The sequence below is a fragment of the Diachasma alloeum genome, unplaced genomic scaffold (genome assembly GCF_001412515.2).
Source record: "Diachasma alloeum isolate Michigan unplaced genomic scaffold, Dall2.0 Dall_scaffold_00368, whole genome shotgun sequence".
In the NCBI taxonomy this organism is placed as follows: Eukaryota; Metazoa; Arthropoda; class Insecta; order Hymenoptera; family Braconidae; genus Diachasma; species Diachasma alloeum.
In genome coordinates this window covers 479,415-502,664 of record NW_021680507.1, presented here as the reverse complement: position 1 = coordinate 502,664, position 23,250 = coordinate 479,415, and the positions used below count along the sequence as shown (strand labels likewise).

The window sequence follows — 23,250 nt, the reverse complement described above, 5'->3', positions numbered from 1 at the left end:
AATGGAATTCATTGAATTTCATTTTCTCATGAATACCTTATAAATATTGATAATGAATCAAAGAGAATTCGACTAATGATTAAAGTGAATAGCGAAGTAGAGTAAAAGAATTTATAAAGAATTTTTCATTTTCAATTAATTATCTTCAATTTTTTTAAATAATCGGTCTCCATAAAAGGACAGAATTTATTAATTTCACCGATGATATATATACATGTGAAATATATATATTATATATATATGACGTGAAAAAAAAATTTACCACGGAAGAAGAATTTGAAATTATGTCACTGAAGAATTTGAAAATGCCGCATGTTTTTTTTTGTGAATAACTTCGTGTCACATATTGACCAATGAGAATTGAGGATTAGCGGTCAGGCAGTTTCGAGATATTTCGATATAAAACAACTTCACGTTTCTTTCATCTTTAGTAAAATAGGATCATTATTCGTATTATCCCTTTCTTCTATACAACCGATTGTCTTTTTTACAGTTCCATCATCAGCCGTGAGACGTCGGACGGATGAGTAATTTTTACGGAACAGATCGTAGAATTTACGTGACGATTGACACTTTTTATTGAATTTTACTTCGCTCCCAGATTACGTTTCGAAACGTGATTTTTACGTCTTTTTTCTGGTAGTTTTTATTGAATATTTCACTCCGTGTTCCATTCGGAAGTAAAAACACTTATTCTTTCTGTTTTCTCTTGAATGAACATCCCTGTCACCGATATTTTATTCTCCATTAATATTTACATCATCAACTTGAGTTATTGACTCGAAATAATATGAATACCCGGGACATTTGGCTTTATTAAATGCTTCCTGACATGAACAGCTTGTCGATTGCCCTCCCCAGTGCAAACGTTTATTAGCCTGTTTACGCACCGTGGGGTTCAAGTCTCTGGTTCGTTTGGTTTTTGAGCCTCAGGAGTGGGTAATCGAGATTTGTGGGCACTTGGTCAACAAGAGGGGGGACTCGGGTTTGTCTTTGCTAAGCAAACTTACAAATATATGTTCATGAGTATGAATACAATCTGCTAATATTTGCCGTTTGAATTTTCAGCAAATAGGGGGAGTAATATTTTATTTGCATGCGACGGTAATTTGAAATGTAAACGAAATCTTGGGACAACTGTTTCATTCATCAATTGTCTCACAATGCAAAATTCATTTAACATTTTGCTCGTGATTGAGATGAGTGGAAGAAAAATACTATTTTATTCTGAGAATATCTCGGGAATGAGTGGATTTAGAGAAAAATACCATAAGAGACGAAGTGAGGAGAATTTAATTTCCTATCAAAAAGATTTTATGACATTTTCTTCCAAATCCATTCGTTCTCTAGATTTTTCCAAAAATAATTAGACACTAAAATGTAGTATTCTCGAATTCATCAAAAACACATAATTCTAATTTAATAATAAAAACGGGAATTTATACAGGATATTTTAGTCATCATAAAAGACACGAGAATTTTCTGGGACAGTTGTTTCGTTCATTTGGTCGCAATACCAAATTTATTTGAAATTTTCTTCGCGATTGAGACAATAAAAAAAATGTAATTTTATTTTAGAAATATCTTACGAATGAGTGGATTTAGAGAAAAATGCTATAAGAAAAAAATGTGGAAAATTTAATTTCCTACAAAAAAGATTGAATGCCATTTTTTTCTAAATTCACTCGTTCTCCAGATTTTTCTCAAAATAATTATAAACAAAACTGTAGTATTATCGAATTCATCAAAAACACATAATTCTAATCTAATAATAAAAACGGGAATTTATACAGGATATTTTGGTCATCATAAACAATACGAGAATTTTTTGGGACAAGTGTTTCATTCAATTGATCACAATACAGAATTTATTTGAAATTTTCTTCATGATTAAGACGATTAGAAAAAAAAATGAAATTTTATTTTACAAATATTTCGAGGAAGAGTGGATTTAGAGAAAAATGTCATAAAAAAAAAATTGTGGAAAATTTAATTTCCTATGAAAAATATTTTGAGACATTTTCTCGTAAATCCAATAGATCTCTCGATTTTTCAAAAAACAATTGGAAACAGAAATGTATTATTCCGAATTCATCCATCTTTCCACTTAAAAAACACATAATTCATGACCCGTCTAATAATAAAAACGTGAATTTATGCAGGATATCTTAGCCACAGTAAATTGCCATCATAAACGACACGTGAATTTTCGAGATGAAGACCCAGAAATCTTTGAAGAGCTGGTTTTAGTAGTTTCCGCGTCATTGCCGTGTCTTCCGCCCGTGTCCAGTCGTCATCCCTCAAGCGACGCGTCCCCTCCCTCCCTCTGAGGATCCACTGAATCATTAAATGTTGAATGCCCCCTTTGATACCTAAACAGCGAGGGAACTCACTTCTTGAAACCAAATTGACTTCCCGAAAATTTCGCAAGTTTTCATCTTTCTGACTAGTTATGACAAAACCAATGAATTTTTTAAAATAATTGGCTGTATCCCGTAAAATTTCTACCAATTGATGACAAACTACTTGATTAATAAATTTATCAATTTAGTCAATTTATCGAGATTTATTCAATAAATATTTCAATTTTTAATTAAAATATGCATTTTCCATGTCAATGCCAAGAGACATTTTTTGCTGGAATTCAATTATTTTATCTCAATAAAGGATACCCTAGTGGAAAAACATAAGGCAGAGGCGTGACAAGCCTGATCAGAATTTCGGATCGGACTTGATTAGTTTCTGATCGAGACCTGAACAGAATTTCCACTCGGGTAGTTCAGGAAAACAACTGCTGAAATGTGGGAACAACTTAGTGCCAACATCACGCAGTTCTTCAATTGGGATTGATTTCCAAGCATTTGATTGATTTCCAAAAAGTGTTTTCTAGTTCGTGAGGATATATCACTCGTCTTCGGCTCGTGCTATAAATCTCCCACGAGCCAAAAAACACTTTTCCGCACTCGTATCGAAATATACTATTTCGGCACGGCTGTTTTACGTTCACCTCGTGCCGAAAAGTGTCGTTTACGAGTAAACGAAAAGTAAACGAAAAGTCGGTCGCCCATGTTATGAGGGCGATCACCACGCCACCATCGGTAAATAGCGGTCCCAATTATCTCACTGGGCACGAAAACTCGCTTCGATCGGTTAAATCGCGGTTTCTCGGGCCTAGCGACAAAATAATTTGATCTTCAATCTTTCTTTCTTTCTTTCTCTTCTCCCCGAAACCAAACTTCCCTAATTTCTCCTTTCAATTACTCAATTTCCAGATTATCGAGCGCTGGAGCAGGCAGTCCAGGGAGTTGCGGTGCTGGTGGTAATTCAGGAGCTGGCGAGGTAGCAGGAGCGCCCGGCGCAGCGCCCGGTAGTGGCGCTGCTGCCAACGGCACAGCAAACGACTTCTTCCGGCGTAGTCATCCACTGTCGGATCATACGCCCTTACATCCTTATCGTCTCAACTACATGGACCACCTTTATCACACACTTCAGGCCTCCACGCACAGTCCCAACGCCTCTCTACACGGTGAGTTGAATCACTTGAGGTACTTGGGGTTGGGAGAACCCGCATATCCGCCGGATGATTGAGAATGGGGTGAACAGGGCTTTTTGTTCTACATCCGTTTATTCGGGGATTTTTCATTTCAGGACTGGGTGGATTGGGGCCAGAGTACCTGCTGCATCCTGCTGGACCTGCTAGCACTCTCGCTTCGTCTGAATTTCCGTTCTCCATTGACGGTGAGTGAAATTATTTTCGTTTGGAATTTTCAGGTCTTGTTTCAGGGGGGATTTTCCGGAGAAAAAGTGAACTTATGAAAAAATGTCACAAGACATTTTTCGTTGGAAATTCAATCCTCTACAAAAAATGTCTTATCACATTTTCTCCTAAACCCACTTGTTCTCGAGATAAACGCGCCTGAACGACATTAGGTTCCCCTCGATCAGCAAAATTTCCAAATTTTTTCGTCTCATTTTTTACTCAGTCGTCCAAAAAAATTTCCAACAACATTCTTTGACAATATCGTCATCATTCATTGACACCAGACCAGTAAAAGTGGAAAAAAATTCTGGTCATGAAATAAACCACAGGGAGGTCTTGTCCCCCTGGGGTAAACGAAAACGCCTCTGCGGTTTCGACGTTTTAAGCGTCGATTTGCCTGACTGACCGCAGCCCCGACTGTTAAAACGTAATACGCTAACCACTCGATGTATAAAGACTGGGGGAAGAGGGTATTCAAGATGCGGTTCTGATCATCGGAGTCTTCTGTTTCATTCGGAAACTGGGAGAAGGGGATAAGGCGATTGGCAACGTGATACAGATCGCGATTTTTTTCAGTCGAGTTAATCGGGAGCGAAGAGTCTCAGGTGTATTGTGTTACTAACACGAATTTCATGTTAACAAAGTGGCCATTTTAGCCGTTCTGTGGGAGAAAAGTTTTGAAGGGGTTATCAATCATCAGTTCATTGGCAACAATTTTTTTTTTATAAATATGACGATGAATTAGTGAGAGTAGAGCGTTTTGGGGCAGAGATCGGCAGGAAAATAATTTCCATTATTAATATTTCATTGCCATGTCAGAAGTTGATGAAAAAATGAATTATAATTGTTTTTGTAATTAATCATTCAGTAGCGAAATGGTAAAACGATTTACGTTGACTTAGCTCTCAGCTGAGTTTTCGCGGAATATCTCCAAATCTAAGGGAGATAGCGAAATTTTCGTAAATATCTTTTTTGTAGCACTCAATGTGCCCCACAGAAAAAGTTATAACGAAAATTTTGCCATCTGCCTTAGAATCCCAGATATTCTTTAATAACTGACGAATAGCCAAAATCGACTTAAACTGTTTTACCACTTCGCTACTGAATTATACTACACTGAGAGAAAAACGACAAAGTTCTCAAACAAGTCTTATTTGAGCTAAGAAAATAGTTTTTTGTAAATCATCAAAAAAGGATTTTTTTGTGCCAAACATGCAGAGAGTGCACCGGAATGAAAAATTTTTGTCGCAAAAATAGATTTAGCAGTTCAAAACAAAATGCATTCTCTGTACACGCAAGAAATGTCATTTCTAGCACTACTCCTTCATTATTCGATACTCGCATACGTATTTTACTCCCGAAAAATCTTTGTTTTATGCGAAACAAGGGATAGTAGTTTTTTGTTTTGGCTGTCTAATAATCGCAGACAAAAAATGAACCCTTAAATGAAACAATAATAATGGTATGATGTTTGTTGATAAATTTTCCTCTATATGAGATATTTTCATCCTGAAAAGGCACCGTCTGGTATGAATTATCCGCCTCTTGAGCCAAATATTTCGTTACTGTCGAAAGCAGAACAATTGTTCGTGTTTGAGACTTTCCAATTCGAACTGAACAAATTCTTTTTTGCCAATTTTCAACTAGCGATTTTGTTGGCCCAAATACGACTTGTTTGACAACGTGTTTCTTTTTCTCTCAGTGCACCTGTATTTTTCATTGCTATATTAATGGAAAATGAAAATGAAAAAAAGAAAGAAATAATTTGTTAATCAATAATGCTACAAAATTTATTTTCCATTGTCATATTCTTGTTATTAAACAAAAATTTGACACAGCGTTCTTAATAATATTTTCCACGAGATATATTTTTATCTAATTGTTTATTTAAAAAACACCAATAATATTCACTTGTTTCGATCATTTTTTTTTTGCATAACTAACCATCCTTTCTCAATAATAAAGCCCTTCTGAAATTTTGGGATTAAATGCATAACTTTTGAGAACTATCCAGAGGATTCTGTACCGTTCTGGACCTTTCTTTAACTTTCTAAAACCTTCCATGAATTTCCGGAGAAACGGACATCTCAATTTATGTAGAGTAAAATTTTTGGTAATTATGTTCTGTGGAAATTTTCTCACGCGAGTTTTATCAATTCTCCATCAATTATTTGCTTCAAAAAATTCCAAACACTTCCCTAAATACCCCACCACTTTCGAAACCCCTAATAAACAATCAACAATCGTCCCCAAGCAACCCATCATTCCCCCCAGAATTCCATCCTTACACTCTGTCCCCCCGATGTGAATCTCCCGACTCCAGCGAGACGATATCGACACTGAGATAGGCTAATGCGCGACCATGAGACTCCAAGACAATATCTCCTTGTCCACACACCCATAAAACCCCATCGAAATTCAAATGCACGAAACAGAAGAGAACAAGAACCAAAAAAAAGACAAGTACCTCTTCTTCCCCTCTTTCTCACCCTCCCCCCCGCGCTTTCTTGAGTTAGGTGGGAGTGAATTCAGCATTCAGCACCTCCCCGAACAGGTACAGAACGCAGCATAAGCCACAACTATATGACCAAGTGCTTCATAAGAAAGTGAAAATAAAATAAAGGAATAAGCAGGAAAAAAATAACGGAAAATATCAACTAAAACCCGAGAAATTTTGTTTTTTTTGTTATGAAGAAAGACTGGATAAAAGGAGAGAAGAACATGCTAAGAAAATCAAAAATAATAATTAATGGAAACACGAGAATTTTCACTTTTGTGTAAGCTTTCATTGGTTAGTAAAATAAACTGCATATTCTAAAATTCTTTTCCACTGCGTCCCAATAAAACAGAAGATCATGATGCCATAGATTCACTTATGGAACTACTGCGCAGCCTTCTGCGCAGAGTTTCTAACCATCTCGATTGCGCATGCGAGATATGTTGAGTTTTCAAAGGTGGAAGAAAGAGCGAAACAGAAAATTGAAATCGAATAGTCATTGGAATGGGATTTAGGTGCCTGAATTAAAAAAACAAGTTGATATCTCGATTTTTGCATAAGCTAAAGTGATTACAATGTTTTTTATGAAAAGAACGGAAAAACGGGAATATCGCGAAAACTGCATGAGCGGGCGTATATATTTTGCTTGGATTTAGATAGAAGGGATTAAAACGAAGATTTATAAAACAAAAAAATCGAAATCGGTCCACTAGTTTTGAAGATATTTACGGAAATCGAGTTAAAAACGAAACGCTTTTTTTCAAAAACTATTAGATTGATCGGGCTCATCAAGATTTATAATCTAACCAAATCTTACATTTTTTGGGATTACTTTAACCACTTAATTGATCACGAAGATCATGATGCCATGAATTCACTAACGACGCTATTGCGCAGTCTTTTGCGCAGATCTTCGGGAAAGGAGGAAAACAGAAAATTCAAATCGAATAGTCATTGGAGGGGGCTAAAATGCCTGAATTGAAGAAAAAGAACATAAAATGAATAGAATCCTTTTCTACTGTGTCCTAACATCATCGAAGATCACGATGCCATGAATTCACTAATGACACTACTGCGCAGCCTTCTGCGCAATCTCTTTCGGTCCAGCTAATCACAATTCTTGGATACTCAGACAATTCATACCCAATATCAAACTGAATAAATAAAGTTCGCGGAACGATTATCATTGCTACCAGCGAATTGAAATGAAAAGTATCTCCATCAGTTAAAAACGATAGGATTAAGTTATCACCTCACACTGCGCATGCGTGATATGTTGAGTTGTCAAAGGTGGCGGAAGGAGGGAAATAGAAAATTCACATCGAACAGTCATTGGAGGGAAGCTGAAGACACTTAAAAAAAAACACGTAACAAATAAAAAAAACCCTTTTTCACTTCTTTGTTATGGAAAAAAAGACTGAATAAAACAAGAGAACAAGACCAATCGAATGTGGAGGGATGAGGGGATGAGGTGCCTCGTTAGCCGCCACCATGCGCGCATAATTGAATCGACTCGGAGCGACACGACCTCATTAACACCTTTACCTCGAGCTGACTACAGGTTGTCTCACGTTTCCAACTACTCTCCCTCCCCCCATCCCCCTCCCTTTTTTTTCGATAGGATGAGCGAACATTCACGTGGCTACCAGTCCGAGTTTATCACTCTCTGGTGTAGTTTAATCGCCGGTAATCGGGGGTAACAGATCTTAATTATTGATCGGTGGAGTTTTGGAGATGGTTGGGAGGATTTTTTCGGTGGGTGGGAAGTGGTGGGTTTTGGAGATGGAGATGGGATCGGGATTGCGGGGATTTGCATGTCTCAATTCGTGGGATGGGACGATGCATATTCATGGTCTCTGGGAATTATGGGGGAGGAGTTTTTTGGTGGGTTTCGAGGGGATTCTGATGAGGGAAAAATGAGCGGCTTTTTTGGTATGAAACCAATCATTAATGGGATAATTTCGTAATATATAAATATATTAAGAGGCCTCGGTAGTAATATGAAACTGGTAAAATGTGGAGAAAACTTGGCGGGATGAATTCTCAGCGAAAAGGGGATGGAAAGATTAGAGGAGCAGCTCGAAAAATTATTTATTTTCGGGGAATTTCCAGATATTTTTTAAAATTATTTAAAGTTATTTATGATCTTCAGATCATCATCAACTCGCTTCATTCGGTTTTTGTAAGAAGAATAATTTTGTTAAGCCATCTCTCTGATTTTTCTCATCCTCTTCTGATTGAGAACTCATAGTGCAATGTTTTTTCCACACTTCAGTAATTTTTTACTCCGAAAGGATCTTGAGATGAATAATCGAATGAAAATAACGATTTAAAACTGGTTTGCATCACGATTAACTATTTAAAATGCTGTTTTTATTTAGAGGATAAACAATTTTAAGAAATGTTTTAAAAAACTCGTTGCATACTTCCTTTCTCTGCCGCATGGAGCTTTAAAGATGGTGGCGCCTCCACCTCGTATTTTCAAACATTTTTAAAAATTATTTATCATTTTCAGATGATTCTAAACTTGTTTCGTCCTGTTTTTATCAGAAGAATAATTTTTTAAAGCCATCTTTCCAATTTTTCCGTCCCCTTTTAACTGAAAATTCATAGTGCAATGTATTTCTTACGTTTCAGTCATTTTTTTTGGTCCCGAGTCTCTTGAGAAAAATCATAAAATTAAAATAACATTTCATTTCAAATAGTTAATTATGATGAAATACTATTTAAAATTGTGTTTTCATTTAATTTTTGTTAAATAGTCCAAAAAAATAGTCTACATTGTTAAAAAAATTTGGCAGAATTTTTGGGAAAAAGGTGAATTCGATTCAAGGAGAAAAAGTCAATGGAATATCAAATTTCTCTGAAAATTCAAACAAAATCCCAATTTTCTAGCCGCAAGTAGAGGAAAATTTCACAATTTACATGATTTTTGAAATGAAAATGAATATTCAGTACCCAATTCCCTTGAATTTTCATCGAATTCCTTTAAAATTTTTGGAATTCCACGAGTTTTTGAAGAAATTTCCTGCGAAATCAGAGAAATCTGGAATTCACGGAGAGATTCCTCTGAATGTTCCCGATTTTTCATTAACGCTCTCAGAATAATTAAACTAGCCCGGTGGCCTGGCGTAGTGGTTAAGGCCGTTGCCTCACAACGGATAGGTTCCAGGTTCGATTCCTGGCCGGGTAGAATGGTGAGATCTAACCATTTTTAAAGTCTTGATCAATCGCCATATAGTCTCATCAGACTCGGAGCGATATAAAATAAGCATAAAAAAAAAAAGAATAATTAAACTGAAATTTACAGTTTCCACGGGTTTTTCCATGAAATTATGAATTTTCTATGATAAAATTCCTTGAAATTTCAGTGGAAATATTACTTCTTAGAATTTTCCAAGACTTACCAAAAATTTCAGTGGAAAATTTTCAACTGTGTATTTAATTTCATTTGATTGATGTTTCGGTTTTATTAATTTTAAATTCATCATTCAGCTTTTCCATGAAATTATGAATTTTCAATGACAAAATTCCTTGAAATTTCAGTAGAAATGTTCCTCGTTAGAATTTTCTATGACTGTTACCGGGAATTTCAGTGGAAAATTTTTAACAGTGTATTTAATTTCATTTCGTTGATGTTTCGATTTTCACAATTTCAGCTTTTCCATGAAATTATGAATTATGAATTTCAATGACAAAATTCCTTGAAATTTCAGTGGAACATTTTCACCAGTGTATTTCATTTCATTGCCCTTTCTATTTTATTAATTTCAGTTTCATCATTCAACTTTTCCATGAAATTATGAATTCTCAATGACAAAATTTTTTGAAATTTCAGTTGAAAATTTTCACCAGTGTATTTAATTTCATTTCATTGCCCTTTCGATTTTATTAATTTCAGTTTCATCATTCAGCTTTTCCATGAAATTATGAATTCTCAATGACAAAATTCCTTGAAATTTCAGTGGAAAATTTTCACCAGTGTATTTAATTTCATTTCATTGCCCTTTCTATTTTATTAATTTCAGTTTCATCATTCAGCTTTTCCATGAAATTATGAATTCTCAATGACAAAATTTCTTGAAATTTCAGTTGAAAAATTTTACCAGTGTATTTAATTTCATTTCATTGCCTTTTCGATTTTATTAATTTCAGTTTCATCATTCAGCTTTTCCCTGAAATTATGAATTCTCAATAACAAAATTCCTTGAAATTTCAGTTGAAAATTTTTAACAGTGTATTTGATTTCATTTCATTGCCCTTTCGATTTTATTAATTTCAGTTTCATTATTCAGCTTTTCCATGAAATTATGAATTCTCAATGACAAAATTCCTTGAAATTTCAGTGAAAAATTTTCAACAGTGTAATTTCAGTTCATCATGTTTCGATTTTATTAATTTCAGTTTCATCATTCAGCTTTCCCATGAAGTTATGAATTATGAATTTCAATGACAAAATTCCTTGAAATTTCAGTGGAAAATTTTCAACAGTGTAATTTCATTTCATCATGTTTCGATTTTATTAATTTCAGCTTCATCAAGACTGGGCAGTCCACGAGCCTCGGCAATCCGGGCGAGTCGGAAACGTGCCCTCAGCAGTTCTCCCTACTCAGATCGTTTCGACATTGACAGCATGATTCGCTTCAGCCCCAACAGTTTAGCAACAGCAATTGTCAATGGCTCACGAAGTAGCAGCGCCAGTGGCAGTTACGGTCACTTATCCGCAGGTAAATATAAATCACCACTCCCTCATTACCATAATTTATTTTTTTCCCCCCTTCAACACTGACGACACCTCGCGACATTAACGAGTTTTCGTTCAACTGTTGAATCGTAAAATGACTTACCGAACGCAGGGGGGGTTTAACTCTTTCTCGAGTCCTCTGGAATCTCGTGCCATGCGACTCTAATAATACTCCCCCTTCCAGAAGCCAAACCAGGGTCTTTGGTGTCTTTTACGATTGTAGGGGCGCGAGAGAATGGGGCAGATCACCTCTGGTATCAACTTCCGGTTTATCCAGCCACTGAAATTTCGTCGTTAATTCCTTTGTCGGGTCGTCAACCCTGGGGATGTCATATTTAGAGAGAAGTTGATGATGAAAATGCACTGAGAGAAAAACGAACAAGTTCTCGAACAAGTCTTGTTTGGGCCAACAAAATCGTCAGTTGAAAATTACGAAAAAAATCGTTTTCTGGATCGAATTTGAAAGTTTCAAACATGAATAATTGATCTGCTTTCAATAACGACCGAATGTTCGTTCAATGTTTGTTCATGCAAGATGGTGCCTTTTCTATTTTTTTGAAAAGACTAAATCTATTTTTGCAATAAAAATTGTCAATCTTTCGCCACATTGCGCATGTTTGGCACAAAAAATCTTTCTTTGATGATTTTTAGCAAGCTCTGTTGTTTTTCTCGCAGTGTAGATGAAGCGATTTCGGAAGAGAAATTTTTTGGTTCTGTTTCTCGTGGATTGGAAGGGAGTCGAACGATTCATTGAATGTTTATCGATGCGATCTCATCAAAAGATTTTGTTAATTATAACATTACGAAGGAAATTAGTATCAAGAGATATATTGTCTTGACCCAACTATTTCTAACATGACTAAAAATTAACAAAATTTCTATTCCGATACCATTCCGATAACTCTTTTATATCGTCGCATTAACATCAAAGGGGCGTAAGTGCCAAAAAACCCATTTTAAATGTGAAAGGGGCGTATGTTCCGAATTCCTGTTTTTTCTGTTTTTCATGAAATTTCTGACCAAAAATCGGAAAAAAAAAATCTAGGAAAAAGGCGTAATTGCCATATTTCAACGGGAAAGGGGCGTATCTCCACACTTACGCCTGTTTCATTTCATTCAAAAAATGACACTTACGCCCTTTTTACATTATGTGTTGTGCACTTCGGATGACACATTTCATGTTGAAATAAAACGAAAAGGGCGTAAGTCCCACATACGCCTCTCTCTCATTATATCTTAGGTCTACTCGCGATAATGAGTTTTATATTGTTATATCAACATAAAACGCTTTAACTATTTTCTTCTTCCTTTATGGTCTCATTTTCTTCCGAAGTGTTCAAAGCAGTCACGACTCGAAATTTCATACAGATAATTTCCTGAAATTCGCAGTCATAATTTAAAAAAATGAAATAAATTAATGAATGAAATCGAATAAATTTAGAAGAAAATTTTAGAAAATTTTAGTTTAGTTACTGATATTTCTCATGAAATTGTTTCATTCAAGCAAAAAACCAAAGGGAAATAATTTGAACATTCATTATGAGACAGAGGGAGGGGAGGTTAATGTAGAATCAAATATTATTTATTATTAGGGCTGTAGTGCATGTGATTCCGTTTATACTTGATGAATCAATAGGAACGAACAGTAACAAATGAAGGGACATATATATTGGAGTTACGCCCCTCTGTGATTATTGCTTCAAAAACAAAGGGACGTATGTGCCTGAGTTACGCCCCTTTGGAATTATTCATTCTCAATATGAGCTAGAAAAGAAACAAAAAGTATAAAAAGAAAGAGGCGTATGTGCTGGAGATACGCCCCTTCAGTACTTGCTAGTCGGACTTACGTCCATTTGCCACTTCAGAAATTTGTCCACAAAAAACCTTTCATAAGTTGAGAAAACTCCATTTCGAAGAAAAAAAAACATACGCCCCTTTGGTATTAAGAGAAAAAAAAAATCTCAGAGAAATGGCACTTACGCCCCTTTGATTTTAATGCGACGATATAATAAAAACCACCAAAGAAACATTTTTACAAAGAATGAAATTCTCAACAACAAATTTGAAAATAAAAATGCAAAATCCCTTGGAATTGATCGTTTCCCTTTGTTCCCTCATCATCTATTATTTAAATAATAGATTCCAACGTCAATAGCCAACTTATTCCGATTTTGGAAAATGAATTTTCTCGTATTTATTTCCATAGATTTCAAAGAAATTGAACAATTTATAGAATATTTATTGAAGCTTTTTGACAAGGGTCAGAAGCTTTTGTTGGTTAGAAAGTTCTGAAGGAAATTAGTGGCAAGATATATTTTATCCTGAACCCATTAATTTTTTACATAATTAAACAATTAACGGAATCTCTATTCGGACAATTCCGACAAAACTCTTTCATAGTATACAAAATTAAAAAAAAAACATACTTTTTAACAAAGAATGAAATTTTTAACAACAAATTTGAACAAAATTTGCATAATCCTTTGGAATTGATCGTTTCCCTTTGTTCTCTCATCATCTATTATTTAAATAATAGATTCCAACGTCAATATCCAACTTATTCCGATTTTGGAAAATGAATTTTTTCGTATTTATTTCCATGGATTTCAAAGAAATTGAACAATTTATAGAATATTTATTGAAGCTTTCTGACAAGGGTCAAAAGCTTTTGTTGANAAAAATCTCAGAGAAATGGCACTTACGCCCCTTTGATTTTAATGCGACGATATAATAAAAACCACCAAAGAAACATTTTTACAAAGAATGAAATTCTCAACAACAAATTTGAAAATAAAAATGCAAAATCCCTTGGAATTGATCGTTTCCCTTTGTTCCCTCATCATCTATTATTTAAATAATAGATTCCAACGTCAATAGCCAACTTATTCCGATTTTGGAAAATGAATTTTCTCGTATTTATTTCCATAGATTTCAAAGAAATTGAACAATTTATAGAATATTTATTGAAGCTTTTTGACAAGGGTCAGAAGCTTTTGTTGGTTAGAAAGTTCTGAAGGAAATTAGTGGCAAGATATATTTTATCCTGAACCCATTAATTTTTTACATAATTAAACAATTAACGGAATCTCTATTCGGACAATTCCGACAAAACTCTTTCATAGTATACAAAATTAAAAAAAAAACATACTTTTTAACAAAGAATGAAATTTTTAACAACAAATTTGAACAAAATTTGCATAATCCTTTGGAATTGATCGTTTCCCTTTGTTCTCTCATCATCTATTATTTAAATAATAGATTCCAACGTCAATATCCAACTTATTCCGATTTTGGAAAATGAATTTTTTCGTATTTATTTCCATGGATTTCAAAGAAATTGAACAATTTATAGAATATTTATTGAAGCTTTCTGACAAGGGTCAAAAGCTTTTGTTGATTAGAAAGTTCTGAAGGAAATTAGTGGCAAGATATATTTTATCCTGAACCCATTAATTTTTTACATGATTAAACAATTAACGGAATCTCTATTCGGACAATTCCGACAAAACTCTTTCTTAGTATATAAAATTTAAAAAAAAACATACTTTTTAACAAAGAATGAAATTTTTAACAACAAATTTGAACAAAAAATTACAAACTCCCTTGGATTTGATCGTTTCCCTTCGTTGTCCCATCACCTATTCTTTAAATAATAGATTCCAAGATCAATATCCAACTCCTTCCGATTTTCTAAAATGAATTTTTTCGTTTTTATTTTCATGGATTTGAAGCGAACTGAACGATTTATAAATTTTTATTGAAGCGATTTTTGTCAAAAGCTTTTGTTAATTAGAAAGTTGTGAAAGGAATTAACCTCAAGATTAAACACGATTAAAACATAATTAAACACGTTTTAAAAATTAACAAAATTTCCATTCGAATTTCCATCCGATAAGTCTGTTCTATAATACAAAAGATTAAAAAGAACTAAAACAAAAAAGTAAAATTCTCAATAAACAATTGCAAGACAATTCGCAAAATCCTTTGGAATTGATCGCTTCCCTTCTCTCTCCCATCACCTATTGTTTGAATAATAGATTCCTAGATTAATATCCACCTCATTCCAATGCACTAGACAAACTTCCGACCGCAAATCCCCTCTGCATCCCAATCATCCCACCGATCCCACAGCTATACAATTAACCATGCATTCCAATCGGTGATAAAACCCTGTCATAACACCTATTCCGCGAATGAGATTTGAATAAACATCGACGAGGGCGGGCGATTGTACATTAATCAAATATCAAATATCGTTTGTGCGATGGAGATAAAAATTGATGCGATACTCTTGAAGTGTTCGTCATGCCGTACTCTGCTTGTTTAAACTGTTATGACTAGATTACTGCGAACACTAATATGGTTGTCCTGTGTGGGCTACGTGACCGGTGTACGTAATCCAATTACGTATTTTCTTGTTGGTGATTGAGTGAGGAGGAGCAAAATGAAGAGATGAAAGTAAATTAATGGAGGGGAACAATTTCAAAGAGTCTTTTTTCTTCGCTTTTCTCTTCCGCATTTTTAAATGTTTTTGTTGATTTTTTCTATGATACAAATACTTGTGAAATGTTCCTGTTTTTTCATTATGAATTTTTTCCTGTTAAATTTAATATTTCTTTTTTCAATGAATTGTTTATTATCTTCTTATAATAAATGATTTGCTCATGTTCTAATTTCTATGCCCACTGGATAAGATTTTAATCATAATTACAATTATATTCCTTCTAGAATATACTTTAGAGCGTGAATTTCTGGAATTCAATGTTTGTTGATACTCTGGTAAAAGTGCGTGCCCACACTGTTATCAATTTTTAGGTAGTTCACACGGTAATTCAATTAATCTGTTGTTAATCTCATCAATATACTTTCAACACCAAATTAAAAATTAAAACTTCATTTGGAATATTGAGTCACAGCTTCTTTTTATTCATATCAGAAATTTTGTATTTGGATATTAATATTATTTGTTCATAGTGACAAAATCGATCATCATTTTCTGTATATTGCATTCAGATTCTCCTACTCTTAACGTCAAAAATGTGAGATAATCTCATAATTCTAGCTATTAATTCTAATCAACTTCGTTCGAAGACAGCTTTAGTAAACACAATATTAAGAAAGTTGAATTATTCTATTTTCCTCTGACCTAAATAATTTTGACGATTATGATTCGTTTATTCATGTTTCATAGAATGGTATTCAATTCTCTTTTGTTTGTTAGGGGGGTTCATGAAAATTCAACGCAAGACGATTGCAGATTAATTTATACTATGTTATTTTATTTTATTTTCTTTCCATTTCCGTCTTCACTATTAGATTAACTTAATTTTACTCATTCTTACTGTTATTACATATTTTTTTGTTCCTTAATTCACCAATTACGACATTGAATGATGAGGAATTCCCCATAACCCACGTGAGAATACAGATCGACAAACAATTTTTGATAATCATACCTAAAATTTTTCATTTCTTTCTTTTTCTTTAAATTAATTAGTAGCAATGATCTCAAAATGTCAACGAATATGAAAATTTTACACCCTTTTGATCTCATTTCAATGGAACTGCAGAATGAAATTACAGAGAGATCGATCATCATCAATCAGTATCAATAAAATGAAAACATCTATTTTTATATGTCTTTGCGAAATTTCTCAAATTGGCTTTTTCTTTGTAAAAACTGAAGGGAGATTAACATTTTTAATTTCTGTGATCGTATGTCATTCACAGAAACAGGAAATACGGCAAATGTCGGGAAGGAAAATCAGAAATAAATTAAAAAAAACGATTTTTCGATCTTGAAAATTCCAAAACGCTTTTTTTAATAATAAAGAAAAACCAGAGTATTTTCCTTCTATTATCTAATTCCGATGAAAGAGGAGAAGAAACGAGATCACCACGAAAGCAGAATTTTCAATATTTCAATGTCTAGGGAAAATTTTAAAATTGATATATTTTTTCAAATAATGAACCAATGCATAAAAAAAATAGCAAAGAATTCAAATCGCCGATGAAAAATTAATCGGATTATTATAATGTAATGATTTAAAAATCACACCTAAGGGAGAACGACTCCCCCTCTCACCCGCTAATCCCCAGCCCCTGTAAGACCTCTAAAAACTAAAAATTGTTCAACAGCAATGTCTCCAGCCCTGGGCATGCACCCAGGCATGGCGCCGCACTTGCAGCAGCTCCAGGCGCACTTTCTGCGTAGTGCAGCAGCTGCAGCGCTCCTCCCCCACCCCCTCCAACCCTCGCCGCCGCCCCCTCACCCCCACAGTCACCCGCACCCGCACGGCCTGACGCCGCACAGTCAGCTGTTCTCGGTTCCCCACTCCTCGGCGTCGGCAATAGGACCGCACGACGGAGGGCTTCCGCCCAAGACAGACCCCGGGGAGGCCTGCAGAAGGGCCTCGGAGTCCTCCAGCAGGTCGATAGCGGCCGAGGCCGACACGTCCTCCCGACGGCACACTAAAGTCAAGAGGGAGCCGGCGACGACGACGACGACGACGACGACAACAGCTGTGACCCATCCCCAGGGGCTGAGCCCCAGCGAGGACCTGAGGGACGAGCCCGGTGACTTCATCGAGACGAATTGCCACTGGAGGGACTGCGGCCTCGAGTTTCCTACGCAGGACGATCTCGTCAAGCACATCAACAACGACCACATCCACGCGAACAAGAAGAGCTTCGTCTGCGGGTGGGAGGAGTGCTCCAGGGAGGAGAAACCCTTCAAGGCGCAGTACATGCTGGTGGTGCACATGAGGAGGCACACCGGGGAGAAGCCCCACAAGTGCACCTTCGAAGGGTGCTTCAAGGCGTACTCGAGGCTGGAGAACCTGAAGACGCACTTGAGGTCCCACACCGGGGAAAAACCGTACACGTGCGAGTACCCGGGCTGCAGCAAGGCCTTCAGCAATGCTAGTGACAGGGCGAAACACCAGAACAGAACGCACTCCAATGAGGTGAGACTGGCGTTATTCTTTATTCTGTTTTAGAACATTCTTGAATTTAGGTGATTCTTATAGTTTAGAAACTCGAATTTCCATTAACCGTCCAGCAATCAGGGATGGCCATAAATAATAGAGGAATCTGTGACTTGCATTTATAAAGGTTTAAATATTCCCATCAAAATATAGAAATACTGTCATATTTATAATTTAAATTTGCGATCGATGATGAATTGAATATTTGATAATATGGCACTGTGAATTTTCCATTAAGTAAATAATTCTAATTTCTCAAAAGGGATTACCAATTGACCAAATAATCAGCAATCTTCCTACCTAAATTATTGATTAATAAAATAGTTCAGAACTTGAATGTCTAATTTGATGATTATTAAAATAATTAAAAATTCAAGAGTGACATTAACTATAGAGATGCAAATGCGGGTCACATGACCCGTCATATGACGGTCACATTCCCCCTCCCCCTTCATGACCGTCGCAACTTGTCAAGAAAAAATGACAGTCACTTTTCATCTATATTTTTTTCTCGGTCAATTTTTAGTTGAATTCCTTTTGTATTGGCCTAATCCGCATTTTGAAATGGAAATCACGTTTTTTTTCCATCCATGTAGGTGAAACTATTTTGTTTTATTCATGACCGTCACAAATTGGAAATTAGTTATGACCGTCATTATCCAACTATACAGATGGTTTGACAACAATTTGGTTACAAATGATTTGTGACAATTATTTGTAGTTGGAAAATTTGTGCCTCACATGACCGTCATTTTTCGGTCATATGACGCGATCTAAAAAATGACGGTCATTTTGCATCTCTAATTAACTAAATGACAGCTTCCAAATTTACCGATAATTATGAATTATAAATATGGCCATTCCTGCCAGGAATTGGCTGTTCGCCCCACAATGCTTGCATTCGGCCGCAAAAGATGAGAATCCCCCAAAACATGACAAACCGAAATATTTTTTCCGTCTTAAACCCCCAAGCCCCAATCCTCATTAGCTATTCCCTCCCAAAATTGGGGCTTCGCCCAGTTAATAACCTTCATCCTTCTGTCCAGAAACCCTACGTTTGCAAAGCCCCGGGCTGCACAAAGCGCTACACCGACCCCTCCTCCCTTCGCAAGCACGTGAAGACGGTTCACGGTGCCGAGTTCTACGCGAATAAGAAGCACAAGGGCGGTGGTGACGGTGGTGGTAGCGACGAGGCAGGCGCAGGAGGCAACTCCCCGAGCAGAAGTGAGGACCTGCACCCGAAGACCCCGAGCCTCTCTTCGCCCTCCGTGAAATCCGAATCGGAGGCGAACAGTCCCCCAGGGATGATTCAGCAGCAGGGAAGTCCCCTGGTCGGTGGTTGCACCGACGAAATCGGTATGACAGTGGACGGAGTGATGCTGGGAGAGGACAACTGGGTGGAGGAGTCGGACGATCTCGACATCGCGGACCTCCCAGTGGCCCTGAGGGCTATGGTGGGGGGAATCGAGAGCCAGCAGGCGCCGCCGCCCTCGAGGAATCGAATGAAGGGGCGACTCAGCGCCAAGCCTGTCCCCTCGATGAATGTTGGGGGCAGGGGGAGGGTCCCAGGGCCCCAGGGCAACATCGGTGAGCTCAACCGGAGGATCACGGATCTGAAAATGGAGGGGAACAGGCAGACCAGTCTCTCTGATCTTCAGCTGAGGCTTCAGCCCTTGAGCGAACCCAGGAGGGACTCCAGCAGCACTGTCAGCACTTACTATGGCAGCATGAGGTCCACTGACTTTGGCAGCAGGAGGAGCAGCCAGGCCAGTGCTGTCTCCAATGCGAGGATTGGACCTGCTGGACCTGGCAGCTTCTATGATCCCATCAGCCCTGGCACCTCCAGGAGGAGCAGCCAGATGAGCACCTTCTCAGGGAGAAATAATCAGGTACAGGGACAATACTCCACGAGTAACCTGGTGGTGCAGACGCAGAACATGTCCATTCAGGTGAATATGGATTTTTGTTTTACTTTTTTCGTTGCAATTTTTGGGATTTTTTTATTGGGGGATGATTTTTTTGTAGGAGAGATATTTTTGGGGGGGAAATGGGTACGAAGAGACTTGGGAAGTCGTCTTATATTTTATTTTTCATTTGAAATTAAGGGTTCTGGGTTAAATGTCATTATTGGCATTCTTTAATGATAATTAAATTTGGTTTAGGAATTATTGGACTTCTTTTTTTCATTGTAATTTTCGGGATTTTCTTGCTATGATTAATTTTTTTAAGACTTGCAAAAAGACTTGTGAAGTCGTCATAAATATCATTTTCAATTTCTTATCAATAATTTTGGTTTAGATGTCTTAATTGGCATTTTTAGATGGCGATTGATTGGTTTCAAGAATTTTCTTTTATTATGATTCATTTTTTTAAAGAAGGGTGTATATACATTTCGTGAAGAAATAGTTATAAAAATATTTGTGAAGTTGTAATAAATTTTATTGTCAATTTAAAATTGAATTGTTTTGATTTAAATGTTATTATTGGCATTTTGAGATGTCACTTAATTTATTTTAAGAACAGAGATTGCATGAAATTCATGGAAAGACTTATTAAAATATTTTTCAAAGTTGTAATCAGATTTATTTTGAAGTTTTAATGAGATTTTTGGCATTCATTGATGTCCAATGATCAGCTTTTTATTTTTTCCATCGTTACCTTCAGATATTTGTTTAGAAAAGTTATTCTTTATTTCAATTTTTTGGTCTATAGATTCACAAAATTGTCATCAAGAAATTTATAAATCGAAATTCAAGTGCATTTTCAAAATTAAATTAATTTCTTGAGACTTATCAACGATGGAGATGATCTTTAAATGTTTTTAAATCATAAGCTTTTCATGTTTTTGACTTTTAATTTTATATAATTCTTATATCATGACCTTTTTGCATGAAAAATATTGTTTTTTTTTGGTTTAGGGAGTTCAGAGTGGAACAAACGAATGGACCCCATCAACAGGACTCCCCCAACCCTCTGGAGACAGGAGAATGTCAGAGCCCACTAGGGGATACCAGAGTCAACGGATTTCACCACCTGTCCCACCTAGACCGAGGTCAGCACAGCTGCCTGAGCTGCATCCCAATCAGGAGGTTGTGCTCGATGAAGTGGGGGAGGGGGAGATGGTGGAGAACAAGCTTGTCATTCCTGATGAGATGATGCAGTACCTGAATGAGGTATTTATCAATCCAAACTTCATTTTATTTCTGATCGATTCTTTATTTTTCTTCAATTATATTACTTTTTGTAAGATTATGATTTTTATTATTATTTTTTTATGAGATGTAAGCGCATTGTTTTTTTAATAGAAATACAAAAAAATATAATGATATTTTTCAAATGCAATAATCAAAAATCCATCATTTCTCTTTCATCTTCACTCATCTTGTTTTAAAAATATTAATTACCTCATAAACGAGTGTTTTTGTTGAAAAAAATTCTGTTTTTTCAAAACAGTTTTTTTTTAAGAATTAAATTCTCCACGAAAAACCTCTCCCAATTTACTCCTAAACTCACTAGAATCCTCCATATTTTCAGCAAAATCCACACAAATTTACTCGACTCAAAATGATCGACGAAAAAATTAAGAAATGAATTAAAGTGATTAAAATACTAATGATCATCATTATTGTAATTAGTAAATATTGAGTAAATAATTAGTACAAAATTTCATCCGCTTTCTTTCATCTATACCTGTCATGTTTTCTAAATAAAAATTAAATTTAAATTATCATCTCATGAGCGAGTGACTTAGTGTTAAAAATATCAAATAATTTTTTTAGAGATTTAAATTCCCCACAAAAAAACCTGTTCTCCAATTGTCTCCTAAACTCACTAGAATCCTTCATATTTTCAGCAAAATTCACACAAATTTACTCGACTCAAAATGATGAAAGAAAAAATTAAGAAATGAATTAAAGTCATTAAAATACTAATGATCATCGTTATTACAATTAGTAAATATTGATTAAATAATTAGTACAAAATTTCATCCGCTTTCTTTCATCTATACCTGTCATGTTTTCTAAATAAAAATTAAATTTAAATTATCATCTCATGAGCGAGTGACTTAGTGTTAAAAATATCAAATAATTTTTTTAGAGATTTAAATTCCCCACAAAAAAACCTGTTCTCCAATTGTCTCCTAAACTCACTAGAATCCTTCATATTTTCAGCAAAATTCACACAAATTTACTCGACTCAAAATGATGAAAGAAAAAATTAAGAAATGAATTAAAGTCATTAAAATACTAATGATCATCGTTATTACAATTAGTAAATATTGATTAAATAATTAGTACAAAATTTCATCCGCTTTCTTTCATCTATACCTGTCATGTTTTCTAAATAAAAATTAAATTTAAATTATCATCTCATGAGCGAGTGACTTAGTGTTAAAAATATCAAATAATTTTTTTAGAGATTTAAATTCCCCACAAAAAAACCTGTTCTCCAATTGTCTCCTAAACTCACTAGAATCCTTCATATTTTCAGCAAAATTCACACAAATTTACTCGACTCAAAATGATGAAAGAAAAAATTAAGAAATGAATTAAAGTCATTAAAATACTAATGATCATCGTTATTACAATTAGTAAATATTGATTAAATAATTAGTACAAAATTTCATCCGCTTTCTTTCATCTATACCTGTCATGTTTTCTAAATAAAAATTAAATTTAAATTATCATCTCATGAGCGAGTGACTTAGTGTTAAAAATATCAAATAATTTTTTTAGAGATTTAAATTCCCCACAAAAAAACCTGTTCTCCAATTGTCTCCTAAACTCACTAGAATCCTTCATATTTTCAGCAAAATTCACACAAATTTACTCGACTCAAAATGATGAAAGAAAAAATTAAGAAATGAATTAAAGTCATTAAAATACTAATGATCATCGTTATTACAATTAGTAAATATTGATTAAATAATTAGTACAAAATTTCATCCGCTTTCTTTCATATCTATACTTGTCATGTTTTTTACATTGATTATTATCTCTTAGTGTTAAAAATATCAAATGATTTTTTTAGAGATTTAAATTCCCCACAAAAAAACCTGTTCTCCAATTGTCTCCTAAACTCACTAGAATCCTTCCTATTTTCAGCAAAATCCACCCAAAATTACTCAACTCCAAATTAATTGAAAAAAATGAGTAAAAAGATGAACTAAACTCATTAAAATAATAATTACCACTACCGACTCTCAATTAATAAAAAGAAAGACCCAAAAATGAGCCAAGCTACTCAAACTAATTAATTAAAC

At 35.1% G+C, this 23,250-nt stretch overlaps 1 protein-coding gene across 1 annotated transcript in view; it reads left to right on the top strand.

Moving 5' to 3' along the window:
- Nucleotides 1-23,250, top strand: part of LOC107041601 (transcriptional activator cubitus interruptus) — an 87,993-nt gene that overhangs the window by 62,714 nt on the left and 2,029 nt on the right. Inside the window, exons 2-7 of the mRNA XM_015262218.1 lie at nucleotides 3,273-3,526; nucleotides 3,649-3,738; nucleotides 10,790-10,984; nucleotides 17,140-17,966; nucleotides 19,034-19,936; nucleotides 20,906-21,160. Of these exons, the coding sequence (XP_015117704.1) occupies nucleotides 3,273-3,526; nucleotides 3,649-3,738; nucleotides 10,790-10,984; nucleotides 17,140-17,966; nucleotides 19,034-19,936; nucleotides 20,906-21,160 (2,524 nt within the window). The remainder of the gene's footprint in view (nucleotides 1-3,272; nucleotides 3,527-3,648; nucleotides 3,739-10,789; nucleotides 10,985-17,139; nucleotides 17,967-19,033; nucleotides 19,937-20,905; nucleotides 21,161-23,250) is intronic.